This window comes from Populus nigra, chromosome 11 (assembly GCF_951802175.1).
Source record: "Populus nigra chromosome 11, ddPopNigr1.1, whole genome shotgun sequence".
In the NCBI taxonomy this organism is placed as follows: Eukaryota; Viridiplantae; Streptophyta; class Magnoliopsida; order Malpighiales; family Salicaceae; genus Populus; species Populus nigra.
This window is the reverse complement of record NC_084862.1, coordinates 10,760,500-10,784,071: the sequence shown is the minus strand read 5'-3', so window position 1 is coordinate 10,784,071 and position 23,572 is coordinate 10,760,500. Positions and strand designations below refer to the sequence as shown.

The following is a 23,572-nucleotide window of genomic DNA, read 5'->3' as shown; positions in this document are numbered from 1 at the left end:
CATAGCCAAATAAACATGAGCCACTTGATAGTTAGCCCATGAACATGCCTTTATTTGATATTATCTTCACTACTTAGAAGACTTTTATTTATTTGGATATTATAGAAAAAAAAATAAAAGAGATAAAGAACATGCCTACTTGCTAATTGATACAATTATAGTCCCTTTGGTTTTCAGAAATTCACTTTTGATCCACAACATTATTTTCTTTACTTTTCAGTCTCTTGGTTTAAAAGAAAAGAGAGAGAGAGAGAGAGAGAAAGAGAGTCACTAGATTCTTATTAAGAAGAGAGAAAATCATTATTGGCACCATTTCCAGCCAAGAAAAGGGTTGATATTGGTGTCAATTGGTTCTATTCAATGAAAGAAGTTCCACTTGGTTATTCCTTGCCCTTAACCTTGTATAGGAGGGTAGATATGGGGTTAGGGGGGTTTTTTTTTAATCCAAGTTGATTTTGGATTTTTTATCGATATTTGGGTTATTTGAGTCTATAAAATCTTTTTTCCCAAAATTTTACACTTAAATGCATTCAAATAGATTGGTTAAAATATAATTTGACAATTTTTGTATTAGATATTGTTAAATTTTCATTTTTTATGAGATCATAAACTTTTTTTATTATATTAGCAAGCACTCTTTAATGCAACCTCTCATGAATTTGTTTTCTTTTTTACAAAAAAAATAATAATTTGATTGCTAATTTTTTTTAGTGTTGTTTGATTCAATATCATTTGATTTTTTGTTTATTTTTGAGAAATTTTCTAGCATTATTTTTTTTAATATTAGTAGAAGTTCTTTTCAGAAATCTTCTTTTTCTTTATATCAAATTGGGTTTTAACCAACTCATATCAACTCAACTCCAACCCTAATTTGAAACCTGAGCTAGGTAACTGAGCTAGGTAAGGACCGAGGTCAGAAGGTCTCTTAACTTCTCGACTTTGTATTTAGTTATCATTAACCACTTTTTTTAATATTTGCTAACCCCTTTAATCCTTCATCAATTTTTTAAATAGACACGTAACTATTTTGACTTGCGACAAAATACGTTGACAATGACTACATTTATTTTATTAACAAAAGCTTGATATGAACTACACTTTTTTTTGTTAACAAAAACTTGATACGAACCATGGGTTTGCCCTTGACATCAAAGATATCAAGATATATTTTTTCTACTCTATTTTCATTCAAACTTTAATTTATGCTCTTGTAAGCGGTTGTTTTAAAAAAATTGTGGTTAAGTCAAATGCAAATATATATATATATATATATATATATATATATATATATATATATATATATATATATTGTTAGGTAATTGGGTTTTAACTAAAAAGAAACCTTTTTTTACCTTAATTCAAATCATTTAGTTTTTTTATTAACTCTAATTTCTTTACCATTTTTATAAGATTATGAAAACAATTATTAAAAAAAAATTATTGAGATAAAATATATTAATTCATAATTTTTCTTCTAATTTCTTACCATTTTTATAAGATTATGAAATTTTTTATTAAAATTGTTATTAAAATAAAATATATTAATTCATAATTTTTCTTGACAATGTAAAACGCTTTGTTGATACTTGCATCTTTTTCTTGCATTAACAAAAAACAATGTTCTAACTAGCGGTGGAGCACTAACACCTAGCTAATATTAAATATTTTAAATATACTAATCAAAACACAGCCTACTTAAAAACTAATGTAATGTAGAATTCAGATTGGTTACATAAAATTAGATACGAAACTTTATTATTTATTGAAATATCTTGTATTCGAAATACTAGTCAAATTAGTTGTGTAACTGTATTTGTGCATGAGTAAGTTTTGTGCAAGAAGTTTAATTTGAGTTAATAACAATAAAATTGTATGTCTTTGTTTGATGATCAAATAATCATTTAGGTTTTTTTTCAACAAAATTCTGTATACTTTTTCAATCAAATTAACTGTGATATATATATATATATATATATATATATATATATATATAGTTAGAACTAGTCTTGGTGTCTGTGCTTCACCGACGAGCCATACTATTTTTTAAACCGAATGGCATAACATTCTACTTATATTGACCAAAAGGAATTGTAAATGCAATTTTGTGACAGTCTTTTGGATGATTTTGGATTTGTCAAAATCCTAACTTTATATTTTGAAAATATAAATGCCAGAAGTAATTTTTGTAACAAATCTATTTTTTTATTTTGGAATCAGATAGCTAATCCATTTTAAATCTTTGTTCAAAGGTTTGTGATTTATATCTAGCATTATTGTGCCTCATTCAATTTCAGAATTTTTTTTAATATAAAAAGCTACACACGACCAAGGTGGGCTGGACTTTTGTATAAGACCTTTAGACTCTAGATACTGAATTTTGAGTCTATAATGTTATTCTAATTCAGCATTCATCTGAATAGGTCTTACTTTTATAAGTATTTGTTTTTCATTAAAACTTTTATCATATAAGAGATCATCATGTTTTATCTTCCAAAAGGCATTTGGTAAATCAAGAAAAAAAATATTTTTCTATTTTAAAAAAATATGAAATTCTTTTTGTAAAATAGGACTTCATAACTAATTTTTAAATTTTTTGTATAAAAAGACTTTTTGTTTGAGATGCATAAGATAAAAAAAAATTTCTTGAACAATCCATTGATGTGATGAGTATGAATAGAACATGTTTTGATCAAATTTAAATTCCTAGTCTTTGAATTTTCTAAGAAAGAAAAAACAAGTTTCAAACCATTGATTTTTAAAAGAATACTTTCATGACAAGTTTCGTAAGGAGTAATCATGTCAATAAAAGAAGTAAGAAGAATAACAGTATGATTAATATTATTTGTAACAACAAAGAATTTTTTTAAATAAAATCCATTATTAAAAATTGATTCTTGAGGTATTTAATAACTAATTTAGTATAATTTGTTGCATAAAGTTTTTCAGAAGTGCTTTATAAAAATCATTTTGGAGCTATTCATTCTTTAATACAATTCAAATTTGCACTTGTAAAAAAAACAATGGTGTTTATTTTTAAATCATTTGAAAAGATCAATGTAATTCTTATGATATACTTTTTTGAAGTTTTTTAGTTAAAACATGCAGAAAGTCTTCAGAAACATGCTTAATATTTGACAATGCAGGACTCTCTAAGGTTTGTTCTTCTAATTCTAGTTCAGAATCAGACTAACTCTCTAACTTTGTAAGAAGGTGTTGTAAAATAGTAGATTCTTTTTGTTGGGCTTGTTTGAGATTTTGTAGTTCAATCTTAAAGTTTTTTTTTTATTTCAAACAGTAGTTCTGGGATAGTAACAATAGGTTTAAATTTTTTTTTCTTGTTAAGAATTTTGGTAAGGTCACATGTATTTATGCTGGTTGATTGTAACAATAATTGTTTTTTAACAGGTTGTGGTGTTTTTGGTTTATCACAAATACTCACAAGTTTGTCTAATTAAGTTTTTTGTACTTGAGAATCATCAAGATTCTTTATAGCTTCAAGAATAAATTCTTGATATCTAGATAAGACATTTATTTGTTTTGAAGTAGTATGGGTTAAATGTTCTTAGTCAAAACTAGATGTTTATAACTCATCTATTTAGAAGGGTTCTTCAGAAGAGTTGGAAGAGTTTGTCTCAGAATCAATGGCTTCAATCAAACGATGATGAATAACTTCTTATTTTAATTGAAGTTCATAAAGTTTGATATTTATTCGGCAAAACCTAGAGGTATGACTTTTTTTGTCATATTTATAACAGGTAATGTTTTTTAGGTCAAATTTAGGCTTGGGTTTTAACTAAGAATGTTTTGTGGGTTTTCTATTGGTCTTTTTGTAGTAGGGCTCAGTTTTGGTATAAAAAATTTTATGTATTTGTGTGGTGGTTTATTGAGTTTTTTGTCAGATGAGTTTTTTGTCAGGCTTGGAACAGTTTCCACCATAGGTTGGCTTCTATATGGATAAGTCAAATTACTGATAAAATATACCTAGTTCTTATCTAGATCGTCTCATCTCCCAATTAAGGTGTTTTTGGAGTTTAAGGTCTTGACAGATCTGAAAACCTTCCTTTTATGTAAAGTTAACAAACTCACCATAAGTCAATTAGTTATTGGAATGGTTTTTGTAACAAAGATGTCTTTGATTTTATTTTTGACTCTTTCTCTTAGAAGGGTTAGTAAACTAACAAGGAATTTTTCTTTCCAAAATGGTTGATTTGAGTCTTCTCGAAGCATAACACGTGTAAGAAAAGTATTTTTGTATCATTGAAAATCATTGAGTTTTTTGCATCTAAGATTTGAAAGGAGTTCAACATTTTTGTTTTTAAGATGGGAAGGATCTCTTATAAAATGTAAGGAAATGGTTAAGATAAGGGTTAAAATTACATCTTGAATGGTGTTTCCATCAAAGTCAATGATAGGTATTTGGTCTTCAGACATTTGGATGGAGTTTAAGATTTCAAAGTGTTGTATTTCAGTGAGAAGGTAATTCCACCATCCTTTTAATTGGCCAAAAAAATCAGCTATAAGGAGTTCAACTATAGTTTTTTCTAAGGTTCTAGTTTGGGTTTTGTAAGCATTGGTAACCATGATCAGTTGTTATAAAGTATTTAGGATATTGTATTCAAAAATTTCATATATGTTTCATTCATAAAGGGAAAAGGCATTGAATCTGTGTTAGTTTATGATGGTTGGTTCATTTTAGATTGTTATATTTGGAGCAACAGATGTTTTAGGGTTTCTTCAAATCAATTTATTGATTTTAAAACTTTCTTCCTGAAAGGCTTCTTCATTTGAAGTTTGGATTTGGTTATTTTAGACAGTGTTGATATGGCTTATAAAGGTTGAATGATGGTTACTAATTTGAGATATATCAGGAGCAATTAAGATGGAAGAGGGAGTTTTAAGGTGGTTGAGATGATATTTGATAGTTTTGAGGAAGATATTTTTGTTGTTTTGTAATTGGGTTTTACTAGTGTTGGTAGCCTGATATGGTTTGAAAATTAGGTTTAAGTGTTTAATCAACAGGCTTTGATGAAGTTTCAATATGAGTATAAAGACTTCTAGATATGCTTTTCTAGTCTAATCAATTGCTTTCCTATAGTGTTGAGGTTGGTAATTGTAAAGTTATTTTGTTGGATGATATGTTTGGTATTGATGGTAACATCTTCATTTGAGGATTTGTAAGAAGCAGCATTTATTGTCTGGTTATTGTGAGGGATTTTGAGTTTTCTCGGAAGAGGATGCTCGGACTAATGGAAATGTCATTTACTAACTCCTAGATAGGGGTTTTATTTTTAAATGTAATGAGACATGCATAAAATCAATCAAAGAATAAGATTTGTATTATATATAATGCAATGAAATCATAAAAACATTTTTGTATTTCCTTTCTTTGTTGCATAAATTTTTTGAAAAACTAAGATCTCTTTTCAGAGTTATGGTCACCATAAAAATCATTAATAAAATATTTTTTTGTTTACAACATAAACTAGATTTTATGGGACTTAGTAATGAATCTTGAAAATTCTGAAATCTAGCATCCCTAAAAACAGTTAAAATGAAAGTATTTAAATCTTTTTTTTGTAAGGGGTTTGATCCCAACATGTACGAGACCAATATGAATATATTTATAGTTTTGGTCTTGGTGTTTTTGTAAGGAATTTTTGGATACGAGTTAGATGGTTTCAAAATGCTTTGTAAGTTGAATATCACTTTCCAATAAAAAAAAAATTAGAATTTTCCAATCAATATTTATTGTAAAATTTTATTTATATACACACACACATATATTCATGATCTTATTGGATAGTTCTTGATATTGTCTAATAAATTTTCTATCAATAAGTATTTACATGAAATTTTAAAAGCGTTGTAATTTCACTAATATGCAAGTGTAAATAGTGTCTCATTATACTTAATACTTACGGATAAAGATTATTGAATGGTGAGTTTATGACTATTTTTATGATATATAAAAAATAATTACCCATAAATTTCACATACAAGACAAATTAAAAGATATAAATTCGCAAGGGAATTTTAGGGCGTTACAAGACATGTCATAAAAACCGAATATATCCACATATCAGCAGCAACACATCCCAACAACACATATCCAAAAATCACATCCAAGAAAATCAACAATGAACGGGCAAGTACATCTATGCGGATAATATCAACAGCGCATCACAAGTTCATCAAAACAAATAAATCAATATGTTGAGGTTTGAAATTGACATTTAGAGAGTCGCTAGAGTGGTTGCGAAGCTGCTGGAATAGCGGTGATAGTTATGGACAATGTAGGCCAGGATTCACGTGCTGCCACCACTGCTAGTGCATGAAAACACGTGTTGTCGCTATTAGGGGTGCATCTTTGGGCAGATCTAAAGCACCTCCTCTTCCTCTTTCTTCCTGTGTCGGCAGTGTTTCACAACGCTACTTGAGAAGAGAGATCTAGCTAGGTTTGTCGCCGGCTTTCTCCTCCTTTCTTTGCAGCACTGCCTTGTCTAATGTTGTTTTCGTTGCTTCTTGTTGTGTTGCTCAGTCCGTCATGTTAAAACTGGAAATCAAGTGGTTGACGGTACTGGTGCATGGTTTGGTGGTGGAGAAAGAGGGAAAAGAGGGTTGTTTTGTTGGAAGTACAGGAGATTTGGCCGGAAATCACCCAGGTTGCAAGAGAGAGGGTCGAGCCCCATTTCTTCTTCTTTTTTTCCAGAAAGAGTTATTCTTTTTTTGTTTTTTTTGGTCAAGTCTTCTATTTTTCTTTGCTCTTGTTTTTTCTTCTCCTGAATTTTTCTTTATATGTTTTTCCTATCTCTGGTTCTCTCTGGTCTCTTAGCGTGTTCCTTTTTTTCACGTGAATTCTTCTTAATGTGATCAACTTGTGAGTTCGGGGCGAATTGCAATAATTATATCCTAGGGTAAAGGATTCTAAGCCCCATCTTCTTCAACCTTGTTCAAGTTGAACACATTAAAGCTTTGCAACACATCCGAACAACCTCTTCAAACTTTGTTTCCTTTTGTTCTGCGGCTGATTCAAGCATCAAAAGATTTTCAATCTCTGAAAGAAACTTGTTTTGCACGAACACCAGCACACCAATCACCATTCTTCCATGAAGATCGAACCACGTCAACTGCAAGAAAGAAGCCACACTCTAGAAGTTTTTTGAACTCGTCGCTGCTATTCAAACTTTGCGACGACTTCAACGACAGAGCAACTGTGATTATGCAACTAGACTGCTTATGAGCAACATGCTCAAGCACTGTGTTCAGCACTACTCTTCATTTGTTTAGCATTACTCTTCATTAAAAAAAAAATTATTTGACAATTGGGCTTTCTAAAAAAAAATCAAATGAATTGAACTATTAAGTTTTCTTCCAAAAAGTTTTATAGCACTCACAATTTTCTTGGGATAGAAACTAATATTTTGATGCATTGTCAGAGCAAAGAAACTGTGGCTATGAAGGACAAACTTGGAATAGGTTTCCACTGCAAAATAACTTTAAATTTCAACCAAAACGAGATCTTATCCAACCGAGAAATTCTTTCCTCGGCACATTGCTGATTATCCAAGTGGGTTACTTCTATCATTTTGAACTGGGAATGCATTTCTATTAAAAGGGTCATTGTGGGCATAGCTTGAAGCTAATTATAAATGCATAATGGGTGAAGTCATCCAATTTACAGCAGAGGTTCCTTTTCCCAGCAGCTTTGGCCAGCCAGTACGCTGCTGCATTTATTTTTCCTATTGAAGGGGGTGAAGTCTCCAACTTGCTGATTTGTATATAACTATTGACACGATCCAAACAACTGACAGACATGAACTTGAACTAAGATAAGAAATGGAGTATAACCAAGAGAAAAACCTCGTTTTAAAGGGCCTTGGGACTAAATATTCATGCCAAGTTATCATATTACCACTCTAAACTCAAATTTTGGTACCATTAGTCCTTGAAATACCCTTGGCAACTCTCCACCAAGACCATACAGCTAAACAACAGGAAAAGTTTTCACCAGTATCATGTAACATATGACAACACATATTTGATCACAATAACCTAAGCATAGTTTTAAAACCCGACCCGGTAGTTGATCTGGTATAGTGATCCGGTCACGGGTCAGATGGGTTGACCCGGGTCAACTCAAAAAAAAAAAGAAGAAAAACTGACGTTATCTCTAAGCAAACTGAATTGAAGCATCGCGTGTTCACAATTTCTCATTATTCCAAGAAATAATAAAATTTTCATTTAATTATCCAAGTAATTGAACGACACCACCCACTTGCAGATACTCACACCCTTTATTGTTTACCTCAAATCAAATTAAAAGAGAGTTAAAATCTTCCCCCCCTCACCTCCATCATAGGCAGATTGTCTACCAAACCATGAAGACTCTCTGCGCAATTAGCCTCCTAATTACTCTACTAATTGACAGGTAGCGTAGGTGGTTGTTTGATTCCACAACAGATCAAACAAAATATGCATGAACGTGGGCGACAAAACAAGAGAGAAAAGTCTCTGTATGGTTGCCGGCTGCTATGAAGAGGCATATGGGTACAAGTAACATCAGCTTCTCTATAGCAGATTTGAAATAGTGATCCAGATTCTTCTCCTCCTCTGCTTTTCTTCACTGCTAAAATGGCTTTGAAGATTTCTAGGTTTTTTCAATTATCATTTCTGTCTTTGCTGTTAATCATCTTGAAAACGATGTCCACACATTAAAAAATAAAAAAAAGAGAGCCAGGTCTCAGCTGGGTTTACCCGGGTCAACCGGGTTCCGGGTCGACCGGGTTTCGCCGGGCCAACTCCCAGGCGGATTTTTGCTTAGACCAGGATCGGTTCCATGCCTGGGTCAGCCGGGTCCCGGGTCGACCCGCCGGGCCGGTCCGGGTTTTAAAACTATGAATCTAAGTACTGCTTAAATCCTAAGTAAAGGGATGGCCTCAGAAAACAATTATGGTCAACCATGTTTTATGAAATCTTTCCAATTCATTTTGTCAAACTATCCACAAATTGCACATAAATAACTTAGCACATATATCCATTTCTGAAGACAAAAGGATGGAAATGAAATAGATCACTCACAAATGAAAATACATTCCCGTATTCTGGCACACAGTCTTGCACCAATTTTATCGAATTGCTCCAACCAAATTGGCACCATCAAGCCTTGCATCTTCCAAATGCTGTGGTAGAAACAAGATATTAGATGTTGGATTGCAAAGCAATCCCTGCAAATGCGAATCAAGACTGGAGATCTAAACCAGAATATGCCCATGGTGACCAAACTCTGGATCACATTAAATCTTCTTTGACCTTGGAGCTCTCAGCTCAAAAAATCAATCTTAATTTGTTTATATAAAAACCTTGTAGCCAGTCTCTTTCACAAAAACTAATTTCAAGTGGCATTATGCAACTTGAGGAATATGAGGACGATCCATAAAAAGCGTTATTTATTTATTTTTATAAAAATGAAAACTGGTAAGCAGAGAAATTCCAGCATACTGAGATGTTACGCGTAAAAATCAGTGTTCTTAATATCATTGTGGTAATGGCACACTACATTGACAAACATTCTAATTAATTATCTGCTTGCTGGGTAACAGAACTCACATAATTAATTATCTGCTTGCTGGGTAACGGAACTCACACATTGTCTGAATGGTTAGAAAGTCTAATTAATCTAAATTATCGATCCCTACACTGGACAGAGAACAATTACTAACCAACAATGCCATGTTCTTGTTCTTTGACATTATTGCACTTCAAATGCACCATCAAAATATTTTTGATTCAATGCAATTTATTTTCTGTATATATAATTTCATTATACAAATTTCTGCATGTACAATTTGGTTCAGTGGTGGCAAGTTTTGCTGACGACCTAAGCAAGCACTATCATATTTTGTGACACAAATGATTAAATCTTTATTCTGTCTCTGTCAATCTCTCTGCAGAAATATTATTTATCTTGTGTAAATATTGATGCAATCCAACATGCAGTACAAATTTTAGCATTCCCCATGAATATTGCACATGTTTAAATGTTCACCATTATCAGCATTGATATCAACATCAACAGACCTTTCTTTTTTCCTTTCCAGGAATTGGGAACGCAATAGGTTTAAAGAAAAAGAGGTGTTCACCAAATGATGCAAATGATCACTTAAGCAGATTAAGAATCTAAAAATCATTGACATCATAGAAGCAAATTTAGTTAAAGCACCTCGGAATTCAAGAACAATGCCATTCCATCTCCAAGTAAAGCACATATTGATTGAGAGGCTAAGTAAAAGTAAGGTTTTCTAAACATAAAAATCAGTTGTTACTTACTGTATTTTGAAGATTGACATGTCGTAGATAAGCCCGTTGAAGATTTGCACCCTTTAGATTGGCATTATTCAATTTTGCACCCTGAAATATGCCAGTTTCAACAAGTTAAACTTAACAGCTACACGAGTTGGGGAAGAAACTTGATTTTGCAGGCACATCCCTTCCTGCAGCCATTCATATTCTGCTACATCCACTAATAAACTGGTTCAGGCCCCATTTTTTTTCACACATTTGATTTCGCCTCAAAAGCACACCTTATTATCATTTTATATTTACATTCATGGTTTCCACATTGCAAATGTTTCTACCTTCAGATTGGCTCCTTCTAGATTAGCTCCTTCCAAGTTGGCATTAGTGAGATCAGCAGTCTGAAATTAGGTAACTGAACAGGTTAATATATGAAAACAGCCTCCAGGCCAGAAACAAATATAGGCTCATGCCTCATGTTTTACATTATGCGTAAATCCATAAACCATTTCAATTAGATTTGCTTCTATGAGCCATAACGAGCAATATCAAATAACCAAATTATGGTAAAAAAAAACACAAGGAAGAAGAGACCCATTCCTATTGATATTTCTTCTCCATATGAAGCACGTTATCATTTTTTCCTCCTAATAACAATATGGACTTTTGTTTGATAAATAAGAAAGTAAATGTTTCTAGCAAGTATTTTACACATAATGACAATTGAGTTCAAGGAATAACAAGATGCTTTAGATATTACATTAGTTGGTGGTACACAATGATTATCATACGATTCTGCTCCTCCAATATTTTACTTATTGGATCCTTTAATCAGCAGGTTTAACTAGATTTCCTAATTCAAGCAACCAAAGCACAGAGTGTGAACCAGAATCAAGCCCTGTTCTCACAGTCAATGAACATTGAAGGAATCACACCAGAATCACCAGCTAATTAGTATGGTCAATCAATAGAGTGAAGAGAAAACAGGTGCAGATATGAAATCCAGTTACTTCAAAGATTAACAGATGCTGAACCTGTAAGTGTGCAGAACTCAGATCTGCTCCACAAAAACTGCAATCAACCAGACAAGCATCTGCAACAGAACATGAAATGAAAGTACGAAGTAGTTTCCTACAGAGATTTCTATGAGCATTACAAATTATGCAATAGCATCTTTGATAATTATTAAAGCAAATCACACCAAGAGGATGGGGAATTTCGAGGAAAATAAAAGAAAAGCAAAATTTTAATGTCAATAATATTAAGCAAGCCTTGAATGGTCAGGTCAAGGTTTCCACTTGAAGGAATGAAGAATTTGTCAAGGTTTCCACTTGAAGAAAATCTAATTAGGTTAAATAAGATGCTAGAATAGTCACATAAATTAGTGATTGGATTCGAGAAATAAATTATATGTCATGGAATTGAAGCCACATGCCTGTTAATATGCAACCGTGCAATTGGCGACAGTCATAGTAGCCTTGAGTAGAGAAACTGGTTAAAGCATCCTATTCAATAATCAATATCATAAGAATTACTAAAAATATTACCTTGTAGGTTTGCACTCTTAAGGTTGGCACCTGCTAATAAAGCTCCTCGGAGATTTGCACCAGTAAATTCACATCTTCCCTAGGCATGAAACAGTCATCAAGAAAGCATTCTATACCACTAGTTTACAAACGGATCCAGTTTTGGTTTGAGTGTCTTACTCCCGCAAAGTTGCATTGTGGAATATGGAACCCTCAGCATCCACATCCTGTGATGTCAATTTAAAGGTTTCAATGTGATCCATTAAAGAGATAAAAGTGGTAAAGGAGCTGATCACAGATAACAACTATGTGATATTTCTCAGATAGCTAAAAGCAGCGTGTGGTAAAGGAGCTAATCACAGAGAACAAATATGTGTGTGTGTGTGTGTGGGAGTGGGAGTGTGTGTGCATGGGCGTTTGTTCATCAGAAGAAACACATGATCATCAATCCAGAATAAGACTGCCCTCCCCAATCTTGATTCCTTTTTTCCCTATCTCAAATTGAGTATCCACAATGATAAAGTCAAATCATAATTTATCCCCAGTTATTATATGAACCCTGCTAGAACTTTTGTTCTTACTTAGAAAATGAAAGTAAACATGTAATGGGAAAGACCAGTGACTGCTTCAGCTTAAACAATGAGCACAAGAATTCAAGACATGCATTATAAGGTAGAGGGAATTCATTGCAGTGACCATAGTGTGAGTTCCAGGGAAGTACAGTGAAAAGACAATAATGAAGTTGTTAGGGACAGAGTGCATTACAGGTATGTGAAATTACACTTACCCGGAATTTTGCACACTGTAGGTTTGCACGAGAGAAGAATACATTTTTCAGAGATGCATAGCTGAAGTCAACATATGAGAGGTCCTGCATCTCAATAAACTACACATCAGAGGATACAATCATTTACTTTAAAACCTAAGCAAGCCAGCTTTCTGTAATTATTATTATTTTTATTTTTTTTTTGTCCTTCACAAGTTGTTCCTAAAACAGTTGAAGTTGAAGAAGACAGCATGTAATCACAACTGTCTTTTAACAAAAGTTATACTTTCTCTAAAAAAACTCCAACAGAACAAATAACAAATGAATCTATTGGTTGATTTCAGAGAGACACATCTGCCAAGGATAAACATAAGAAAGCAAGAGAAAACCTTCCAAGAACTTCGAACCCAAAAGACTTACCAGTTTAGAGAGATCAAGGCCAGAAAAATTAACTCCTCGAAACTTCACTTTCTCATATTGTAAACATTTGATGATATCCGCCCGTGTCAATTCAGCTTCCAACTCGTCACCTTCCCTTCTCCTAGTCAGAACAGAATTGATTCCTTCTACGAGCCCCTGATATATAAGGTCACAGAGGGGCAAAAAAAGGAAAGTCAGAAACATTAGGGATATGGTTGACATTTCTTTTCCTGAGCATTGCTATACACATGAATCTAAATGCATGCATATGGATCTCACAGTTTTCAGGGATGAGCAACGAAACTCATTACAGAACGATGCAAAGTAAAAACAGATAAGCAGAGAAAATAGAAAACATAAAAATTTGACTCCACTAATATAATAATTGGAAACAACTTTCCTATCAAAATCTCATGAACTGGGACAGCATAAGCATACAACGCATATGTTTGTGAAAAAAATCCATTTGTTGCTTGGATCCCGTAACATATGAAATTTAGGACACACAACAGCATCTTTCAAACAAAGGTTTATAGGGAAATGGCATGAAGAAAAGTGCGTGCTCCTTTTTGAAATTCCTGTGTGCCATCTCAGGGTCATACTTTCCCACATGTCAAGAAATGCAACCTAGCACTACATGCCACGCAGTGACTTCCAGTTCTTTCAAAAATTTGTGCAGATATTTTAAAAAGGTGTTGACAGGGGAAGTCGTGTGAAGTTTCTAAAATCTGCATGCTCCTTCTTGAAAAAGCCTGCATGCGAGCTCAGCACATCAACAAGAGGCTTGTTCTTAACACACCATCCTTCTATGAATAGGCAGGACCCAAAGGACCAGAAAATGGAATATAAAAAACGAAATAACCACAAAAGAACAAAAGTCTAGTTATAACCACATACAAGTAGCTGATAGTATACTGCCTCTCGCATAAGCTCTGAATATTCAGCATCAGTTAGTGTGGGAACCACACCATCCCTCAACCAATTCAAAATATGCCGAAAGTGTTTCCCATCCCTATCAATGAAGACGTATCCCTGCAGAATCAAAGTTCAGAAACAATTGATTACTTAACAAGTAACATCGTCCAACATGAAACTTACTAAAGCAAATTTATAGTCTCCATTTGATAAAAAAAAAAAAGTAGAGGCAAGGGACACAGATGAAACCAAAAGGGAATGAGCGAAAGTCATTTCCCTTGTTCCTTGTGCCTTCCTTTTCTTCTCAACATAAATAAAATATATGTTCCCTCCCGCATTAGTTTCTTCCCTCTAAGAAAGAATGAGCCATTCCTTAAGCAAGAAATAATAATAATAATAATAATAATAATAATAATAATAATTGGCCTGGCAACACTTCTATCTTCAACAACCTATCCTAGGCAGTCATCCCCCTCGGAGTTGCAATAAAAGCCATTCCACGAAACTTAATGGAAAAAAGGCAAGTTGCAAACAGATATGAATCAATTGTTAACTGGGGAATCCTTAATTCCTCATAGCTGAGGCATTTACTGCACATTATTTCTCTAGACAAGATCAAACAACAAATGATCATAATTCAATGTTACCTTATCAGGATCCTCAGACACAGTGTGTCTTCCACTGAACATGGCCGCAAGCATGGAATCAGGCTCACGCTGTGTTAATGTATCAATTGTGGTGCAAAATTTCTTCCCTCCTGTAAAAATTATTTTAACCGCACAATTGACTTAATAATCAAGCACAATGAATTAAACCGATCAAAAAAGGCAAAAGCAAGCAGTAACAAATAAACAAATCAATAAATAAACTTGATCCAAGTGCTGAAGTTCAAATTTGGGAGTTGAGAAATAAAACTTATAACAGTGTGTGATGTTAAAATAGAGAGGTAGAAGGAGTGAAATTGTTTTAACAGATGGGTTTATTCAAGGATCTGAAAATGAAGATCTCCTACAAAGACAAATTCATAGATAATTGAGAGAGAGAGAGGTGACCAATGTTGAGACGAATTAGAGAAGAGAAAGGGTGGTCTTTCATCATTTGCTTTTTTCTGTGGAACTTGCTAGAGATAGAGAGAGAGAATTTAGAGATGGGTAGTTTTGAGAAAGGGGAGGTTTTCAGGCAGAGGTGATGAAGACAGGCAGACAGATACACCGGTTTTTTTTTATTTTTTACTTTTTGGGAATAAAAAAAATAATGAAAGATGAATTGGATAAAAGGGAGATTTTGATGACAAAATAATGCATTATTAAAACCATGATTATAAGAAATGAATTGATACTTGACTTGTCCCTGTGTTTAGAGCAGAGTTGTAAACTCAGACCGGCCGGCGAGTCAATCCAGAACCCAGCAAACCCGAGTCTAGAATCGGTCTAGATATAGGTAAAAACCCGTTTAGGAGATGACCCAGTGAAACTCAATCAACCGGCAGGTCGACCCAAGCCACCCGGTCAAACCCGGCTGAAACTTGACCTCTTTTTCATGTATAAATAGAAGTTAAACAACGTCGTTTTGGCCTTTTAAAAGGCCAAAATGATGAAGAACAACGATGCAGAATTGGGGACACAGACTTACAGAGCAAAACCTAATTAACGAAAGATCAATTTCAATCACTGAGGAGCAGAAGAGCAGAAGACATCTTGATCGCTGTTGTTTCTCAAAAACCCATTTTAGTACACACTCAAATATACACATACAACTTAAGAGTAAGAGCATATCGTTTGTGAGACCGGAGCCGCGTGATGAGTTCACGAAACCAAATTTTGCTAATGGGTTGTCCTTCACGGGCCCATTGATTGAGAAACGGAGCGGTGGTGATTCTTTGATCTGCGACTGATGATATTATGTTGTGCAGCTTATTCATTGCGTTTATACATGGCTATTTTTTTCTTCCAATTGGGGTTGTTATCGAGCACAAAGGAAGAATCACTTATGAATGATTGTTTTTGATTACCTATTATAGTGTTATTCATGATTCTGCATAGTGGTTGATGAAACAAATTTCATTGTTCTTAAGACTAATATTTTTTTTAGGTTGACCAGAGTTAACCCATATGACCCATGACCCGATTACTGGACCAGGTCAATGACCGAATCGAGTTTCAAAACTATAATTTAGAATGTGATAATGATGTGGTTTAAAATGTTTATTGTTTAAAAATATATTAAAATAAAAAAAATTATTTTTAACATAAGCATATTAAAATGATATAAATATTAAAAAATAAATAATATATAATGTTTTTAAATTAAAATAAGCTGGAATTTTGATTTTTAGAGTTATCCTAACTTTCCAAATTTCAAAGGTGGTTTGAAAGTCAATAAAAAAAAAAACAATGAGTTGTCTGCATAAGAAGACAATACAACATCTCCTATTTTAAAAACAATAATTAGATAGATAATTTGTTATTCCTCCATTTTAAAAAATAAAGCATACGAGTCTAGTTTAGTTTTATGGACCCAAACACACCTAGCTAGTTTTCTAGGGCACTTGGACTGGAAGGCGATGCCTAGGCATGATTGAGTTTTTTTATATTTTTTTATTTTATATAAAAAGATATTTTAAATAAATTTCATAAAATAATATTTAAATGGTTGAAGTTTTTTTTATGATAATATCAGTTATTTTACGAATAATTATGTAATAGCCTAACATAAAAAAAACAATTAAAATAATTTGCTCATTAATATTTAATACAAATATAATACCTATTTTTTAATTTTTATTAAAATATTTTATATAATTTTCTCAAAATTATTTTTCTTAAAAAGGTTTTCATATAGGTGTATAAAAATAATCTATTCATGATTTTGTTTTTTATTTTTTAATTGAAACTTGCTTTCATAATTATAATAAGTTTTTATTTAATAAAAAGCATTTTGTATCAAAATAAAAAAGAAATGCATGAATAAATAAATTAAATTCTTAATTAAAAGTATACTTTTTTTTAGTTCAAGAATTTTAGAATTTGTTTTCCTTATTGCTATTGCTTTTTAAATAATGAACTATAATGCTAATAAAAAAATTATTTTATTATCAAATTATAAAAAAAACATGAAAAAAAATTTTAATGCAAAAAGCATTTATCATCTATAATTTTATTTATTATCTTTTATGTGAATATTTACTTCTATTATCATAAAATTAAAAAATTCCAAAAACAATTCATGGCAACACACTTAGGCAATATCACTAGTTAACTTTATTATCGATAAATGTGTAGATCATGGCTTCTTCTTATATTTGTTTATTTATTTAGAAGATACTATGTGACTCGCGTTTCATTGTGAGTCAAATAATTAATATTTTATAAAAAAAGTTCTTAAATAAAATAAAAAAAAGAAAGTTTTGTTTATTTTTTTAATTTTTAGTTTTTTAACCCATCACGTCATTTTATTTTGTATTTAAACTAGAAATATTTATTATCCCACATTGACAAAATATAATTTTTTTTTTCTGTGAATATAGAACATATACACTAAAGCGCTTCAAATCCCACATGAAAAAATATAATACATTCTTTAGTAACCAACTGAAAAATATATAAAAAAAGAGTCTAAGGTTAGAGGAAAAACACATTTGAAAAAAAAATCCCTTCCAAATTTTTATAGGATCACCCGAGTTATGGGTTGACCTAGCAAGTCGACTAGTTTACTCTGGGTTAATTGCAAATCCAGATTTTGAATGAAATAAACCCACCCAATGTTGTTGGGCTTGGCCTCCTAACAAGACCATAAGTGTTGGGTCTAACTACCAAGCAATATCCAATAGCTTTTGGCAAAGAAGACAACGCTTCCAACTGCAATTCTTGATAAAAATACACAATAGATGAATACCCCCCTCAGGCACTATGGCAGGACCAAACACTACTGACACTTGTTGGAAGTTTTTTGGGCCTAGCTTAGCAACCAGACCCAACAACGTTTTTAGCCGCAATTCTTGACAAAAAACACTATTGGGTTCTGGTGTGGTGGGAGGCAATATCCAATGTTGTTGGGTCTTGTTTACTAAAGGGCCCAACCCTTTTAGGTCCTGTTGGAGATAGGATCCAAAACCAAATATAGTTCTTAGTTGTTGGGTCTTTGTAAGTGGGAGGCAAAGCAGGGCCCAAAACTATTGGGTCTTATTAGGGCAACAGGACTTAGGAGTTGTAGGATCCATTAGTGTTGAGTCCTGGTAAAATAGGATCAAATCTCAATATATATTTTTTAAAATAATATTTTAAAAATAATAAAAAAATTCAAAAGAATATTATTTGAAATAAAGAAAAAATTTAAAGTTTTCAAATTTCCTGGGTCTTGCTTCGCAATTACATATAATCTTAATATATCTTTTAAAAAATTATTAAAAAAACTAATATATAAACTTCAAAACAATATTATTTGAAATAAAAAAAATTAAAATTTTCAAATTTTCTGATTTTCGCTTCACAACAAGGCATAAAGTCAATATATTTTTTAAAAAAAATATTTAAAAAACTAATACGAAAACTTCGAAAGAATATTATTTGAAGTATAGAAAAAAATTTAAATATTGCCCCACGTGAATATGATGCCCTGAATTAAAAGGGTGGCTAACCCGCTCCCTTGGGAGGAACAGAATAGGAAATAATGAAGTTCGGTTACAACCTAGACAATAGTAAAGGAAAATGTGAGATTCCAATTCCCTGTCACAATCGAATTCCATGTTAGCCCTCAAATAAATGACAGCAGTCCTCCTAATGCTGCAGAGAAAATCAAGGTAAGGGTAAATATTAGAGGTGTTTATTTTCAGTTCGGTTCAGTTTTTATCAAAAAAAGTAATTAAACCAAATTTTTTTTAAAAAAACCGAAATTGGTTCAAATCTACCGGTTTCGGTTCGGTTCGGTTTTTTAGAGCAAAAACCGGTTTAAACCGGTTTGGCTCGGTTTTGGCTCGGTTTTTTATCCGTTTTTTTTTGTTCGGGTTCGGTTCGGTTTTTTCGGTTCCAGGCTTAAAAAACCGAAATCAAACCAGTTAGTTTTTTAAAAATTTTAATCAAATCAGTTTAATCAGTTTTTAAAATTTTAATCGGTTTTTTTTCACGGTTCGATTTTTTTAATTATTTTTTTTTAATTTTCTCGATTTAATCGGTTTTTTAATTTTTTGAACATCCCTGGCAAATATGTATATATAATGATGTTACTATCACCTTTATTTAATGCATAATAATTTTTAATAGACACGCAGATCCTGATACAAATTCCACAGCGAAGCCAAGATCAAAACCAATGCATGTGGAAGTCAAATGCTTTCCACTGCTAAAGAAAAAGTAGGGCAGCTAGCTATGCATATATTTTATCTCCATGCCTAAGTCTTCAGAAAATCCAAAGTGTTTCCAAGCCTACACGAAAGGCAACTCTCTCAACTGCAGAGAAGAAGAAAAGACTCAATTGCAACGAAAGAAAAAAGACACTGGTAAATTTTCGAAGTATTTATGGTTGTCTTGGCATTCCTCTGACTACACTGCTTTTTGATGCAGTGCGACCTGTTGCATGGTGGATTGAGGAAGCATTCTAAACAAGCCACAAGCATTAAGATTCACTTTCATGCAATCCATTATTATTATTTTTATTTTTTTTTAGTTTAACATAGGTGTTCGGACCAACCTACACGTATCTCGACTAATCTTATAGGCCATGAAGTTAACGATCATATAAGCTTCTAGCGGCCATCATATGAGCAACCACATAGCTCGAACCTGAGAGGCTGAGGCCACAGAGAGAGTAAACCTTTTAATCCCAAACTTTTACCACTAAGCCACCACCTAGATAGTTTGATGCAATCCATTATTTGCTCCGAATGGTGATGGCCGGCTATCAGCAGCTTACTGTCATTGACGGCATACAGCTTATAGAGAGGAAAATCTTACTCGAGGGATTTTTAATTTTCGCCTTTGTGTTTGTATTAGGGAAGTTCTTGATCATATGGTCATAAAATCTTGAGGGGAACACATCTTTTTCCCTCGTTTTGCACAAGTATTATGGGGTGAGTTCTTTTCAGTTTGAATTTTGATTCGTTCAATCTCAATGAACACTCAAAATGTTGTGGATTCTTCGACTAGTTTCTGCAGTCCATGAGCAAAATTAATGCTTGTAGACGATCGATTGGAATTGTCATGATCTTTATGTCATCCATCTACAGCTAGCTTTATGTAGTGTGATATTGATCCATATATATTAGCAATGGATCGACCAAAGTAAGGCTTGAAACAGAGAGTTTAACCCTCATAATTAAGTGATCATTAACTAAACTTTCTTTTATTTTTCTAGAGATTTGTTCAGCAATCTCAATGCAGTTTGCTCTGATGTTGGCTTCAAGTCCAAACTACCATATGCTCACCAGTCAAGAGGCGGCTCACTGTTCATCTTACTCTTAAACATGGAGGTCGGGCCTCTCACTATCCTCATAGTTTATTCTGAAATCGGGATTCTAGGCCGAATACCATATGACAGTATGATTGTTTGAGTGAAGTCTCTCTGTTAATTCATGCCCAGATAGTTTGTGGACATTGAAGAACTTGATTGCTATTCTCTAGGTGCTTAGATTCTGAAAACAACTGGTAAGCTAATGATTGTAGGAAAAAAAAGAAAAGAATCATTTGCAAGATTGCTTTGGAACACATCTCATTTCATATTAATTTCTTAGTTACATTACATAAGCCTCGGTCTTAATCTTAATCTGGGAACAGCAACTACAATGACAAAAAGTGTTTTATACAACCGAAGTTACAAGAGAAGGTGGGAAAACTGACATCACAGAAGGTGATTAATTAGGCTTCAAGCTAGAAATCTTCTGTTTTCCTTTAATTAATAAGATTGTTTTCAAGGTAAAGCATGTTTAATGCCTGCCACTATTACCATTGCCAGAACCAATACCAGATCCCTGGCCGGCACCTGCACCAACTCCAACTCCTATACCAACGCCAATTCCAACTCCAAATCCTCCACCACCACTTCCGCCACCTAAACCACCACCAGCACCACCTCCTACACCTCCACCTGCACCAAAGCCACCTCCATGGCCTGATCCTCCACCTATGCCTCCACCTCCTCCTCCTCCTCCTCCTCCTCCTCCACCAGCACCACCTCCAAGGCCACCACCACCTACACCACCTCCAGCTCCAAAGCCCCCGCCATGACCTGAACCACCACCAATACCACCACCACCTCCTGCTCCTCCTCCACCTCCACCAGCACCGCCTCCAAGACCACCACCTACACCACCTCCTGCTCCGAAGCCCCCGCCATGACCTGAACCACCACCTCCTCCTCCTCCTCCTCCACCACCTCCACCAGCACCGCCTCCAAGAGTGATAGCACTCGAATGAAGAATAATGCACATGAAAAGTAGAAGCAAATAAACCCATTTTGAAGACACAGCCGCCATTAATGCAACTTTCTGTTTATGCCAAGATAAATTGCTAGCTAAACAAGCTTCTCTGCAATGTTTGCTTGCTTTGTTTGGAAGGAGAAACTCCTTTATATAGGGTTTATCCAGTGGTCACTTTCGCAAGTCAACCAAAAAGAGCTTTAATGCACCATCATGATCGCAAGTCAAATACTTTCGAAGCCCAAAGGAAAAGCAAAGCAGCTAGCTACAGTGTAGCAATAATATAATAATAATAATAAAAAACCAATAAAATAAAATGTGGGGAACACTTTAGCAGCGCCCAGTGTTTTGTAGGAAAGCCCACATGTTTTAGAGTTTGGTAACTACGTGATGCGCGCTGCTGCTAGTTAAATATTTTAATTTTGTTAAAAGAAATTATGTAGTTTTTTTAATGTATTTTTATAATTAAAAAATATATTTTTATGATAACCATAGTTATGAAACCCAACTTGAGGGTTGATCCAGCCAAAAAGGCAAGTCCAAAATTACACGGGTTGACTTAAATCATGCTAGAGAAATTGAAAAAAAACATTTGAGATTTTAATATTTTGTATAAAAAAATTAAAAAATAATTCATGTAGATTAATGTTATACATGTTGTAAAAATTAAGTTTAAAAGATTACTGCAAAAGGTTTTCATTCAACATTAAAAAGATACTATTTTATTCTTCTAAATTGAGGTATTTAAACCAAAAGAGTTTTCTATCCCACACTGAAAATATATAACTTTTTTGTTATGAACATAGAGTATATATACTAAAGGGCTTCAAATCTCACATTGAAAAAATAAAACATTCTTCTAGTATTTATATAATGAATTTTGAAATGAGTTAGTAACCAACTAAAAAATATGAGTAAAAAACGGTCTCTAGGTAGGAGAAAAAACATATTTGGCAAAAAAAAAGACTATCGGTTTTTTACTGGGTCACTCAAGTTTCGAGTTGACCCGACGAATCGACTAGTTTCCTCTGGCATAATTGCAGGGCTAAGTTTTGAATGAAACAGACCCCGTCAATGTTATTGGGTCCTATTGAAAAACAAGTCCAACGCTCCTTGGTCCTGCTGACAAACAGGGCCTACCATTGTTGAGTCCTATTGGCCGAAAGGCCCTAAGCTAGTGGGTCTTAGTGAAAGTCGGGCTCATCTTTAGTAGGTCATGATGGAACCTGGGGCCACTACTGCTGGGTTCTAGTGTAAAGTAGGGCCCACCATCATTGGGTCTGGCGGAAGAGCGAAACCCAATGAACTTTGGTCAATTGCGAATCCAAATGCCCATTGTTGTTGGGTCCTGCTGAGAAACCAACCTGCTATCATTGGATCTAGCAACAGAGCCATACCCAAGAAACTTAGGTCAGAGTGCAAATCCAGTTGCCCTCTACTGCAAGGTCTTGGTAGAGTAGAGCACAACTTTATTAAGTCATGCTTGCAGTTGGGCGCACCGCTGCTGAGCAGCCATACTCACTATCATTGGGTCTGCGCAGCTGAACAATACCCATTAAACTTGGGCCTTGACAGAAGGACCCAACAGCTGAGTACCCATATGGGCCCACCTTTGCTGGGCAATAAGGCCCAACATCATTAGGTCATGCTTGTCAGAAGAACCCAGCAGCGGTGGGTCCTGTTGTAGGCAGAGCCCAATGCTACCATGCGTCTGGCTACGTAGCTAGACACAATCTTAGTATAAGTTTTTTAAAAATAATATTAAAAGAAATAATACAAAAGGATCAAAAGAATATTAATTTGATGGGAATAAAAAAAATTAAACTTTATAAATTTCTTGGGTCTCCCCTCTTAGCCAAACACAATATTAATTTTTTAAAAAATATATTTTAAAAATAATATAAAAACATAAAAAAATTATTTTGAAGCAAAGAAAAAAATTAAAATTTTAAAATTTCTTGGGTCTAGTGTTGCAGTCAAACACAATGTCAACATTTTTTTTAAAATACAAAAACATAAAAAAAATATTAATTTGAAGTAAATAATAAAACAAGAGAAATTGTCAAAAAAAATTCAAAGAATTTTTGAAACGCAAAATCAAACATGATTTAATTAGAAAATTCAACTCAACCTGAAACGGGAAAAAAATTATCATCACTCAACTTTTGGTCAATATAAAAAGTCTCATCAATTTAATTTGAAAAACAAATTTAAATTAGAGAAATCTAATTTCAGTGCCAAAAA

At 33.4% G+C, this 23,572-nt stretch overlaps 2 protein-coding genes and 1 long non-coding RNA gene across 3 annotated transcripts; 1 reads left to right on the top strand and 2 right to left on the bottom strand.

Annotated features, from left to right (window-relative positions):
• The first annotated feature begins 6,053 nt into the window (after positions 1-6,053).
• Positions 6,054-7,322, top strand: LOC133668570 (uncharacterized). Its single transcript, XR_009833754.1, has 2 exons — positions 6,054-6,455; positions 6,539-7,322. It is a non-coding gene; the product is annotated as an uncharacterized LOC133668570 (long non-coding RNA).
• Positions 7,323-8,947: 1,625 nt separating this feature from the next.
• On the bottom strand, positions 8,948-15,151 carry LOC133668569 (FH protein interacting protein FIP2). The gene is made up of 11 exons (XM_062088499.1): positions 14,973-15,151; positions 14,568-14,677; positions 13,903-14,037; positions 13,006-13,161; positions 12,607-12,690; positions 12,000-12,046; positions 11,841-11,914; positions 11,328-11,386; positions 10,635-10,694; positions 10,327-10,407; positions 8,948-9,179 (listed from the first exon to the last, which is right to left on the bottom strand). Exons 1-11 carry the CDS (start codon positions 15,016-15,018, stop codon positions 9,126-9,128), a joined length of 906 nt encoding a protein of 301 aa, XP_061944483.1. The 5' UTR covers positions 15,019-15,151; the 3' UTR covers positions 8,948-9,125.
• A 5,685-nt stretch (positions 15,152-20,836) lies between these two features.
• LOC133668092 (glycine-rich cell wall structural protein 1-like) lies at positions 20,837-21,385 on the bottom strand. The gene has a single exon (XM_062087838.1). It carries the CDS (start codon positions 21,383-21,385, stop codon positions 20,837-20,839), a length of 549 nt encoding a protein of 182 aa, XP_061943822.1.
• Positions 21,386-23,572: the final 2,187 nt, after the last annotated feature.

Bases quoted from the DNA above. Each gene is read 5' to 3' on its own strand.
- LOC133668092 (XM_062087838.1), bottom strand. From the start codon at position 21,385: ATGGCGGCTGTGTCTTCAAAATGGGTTTATTTGCTTCTACTTTTCATG.
- LOC133668569 (XM_062088499.1), bottom strand. From the start codon at position 15,018: ATGATGAAAGACCACCCTTTCTCTTCTCTAATTCGTCTCAACATTG. The intron at 14,038-14,567 runs GTAACATTGAAT...TTGATTCTGCAG, and splicing joins TGTCTGAGGATCCTGATAAG to GGATACGTCTTCATTGATAG. The intron at 11,915-11,999 runs GTAAGACACTCA...TGCCTAGGGAAG, and splicing joins CACAATGCAACTTTGCGGGA to ATGTGAATTTACTGGTGCAA.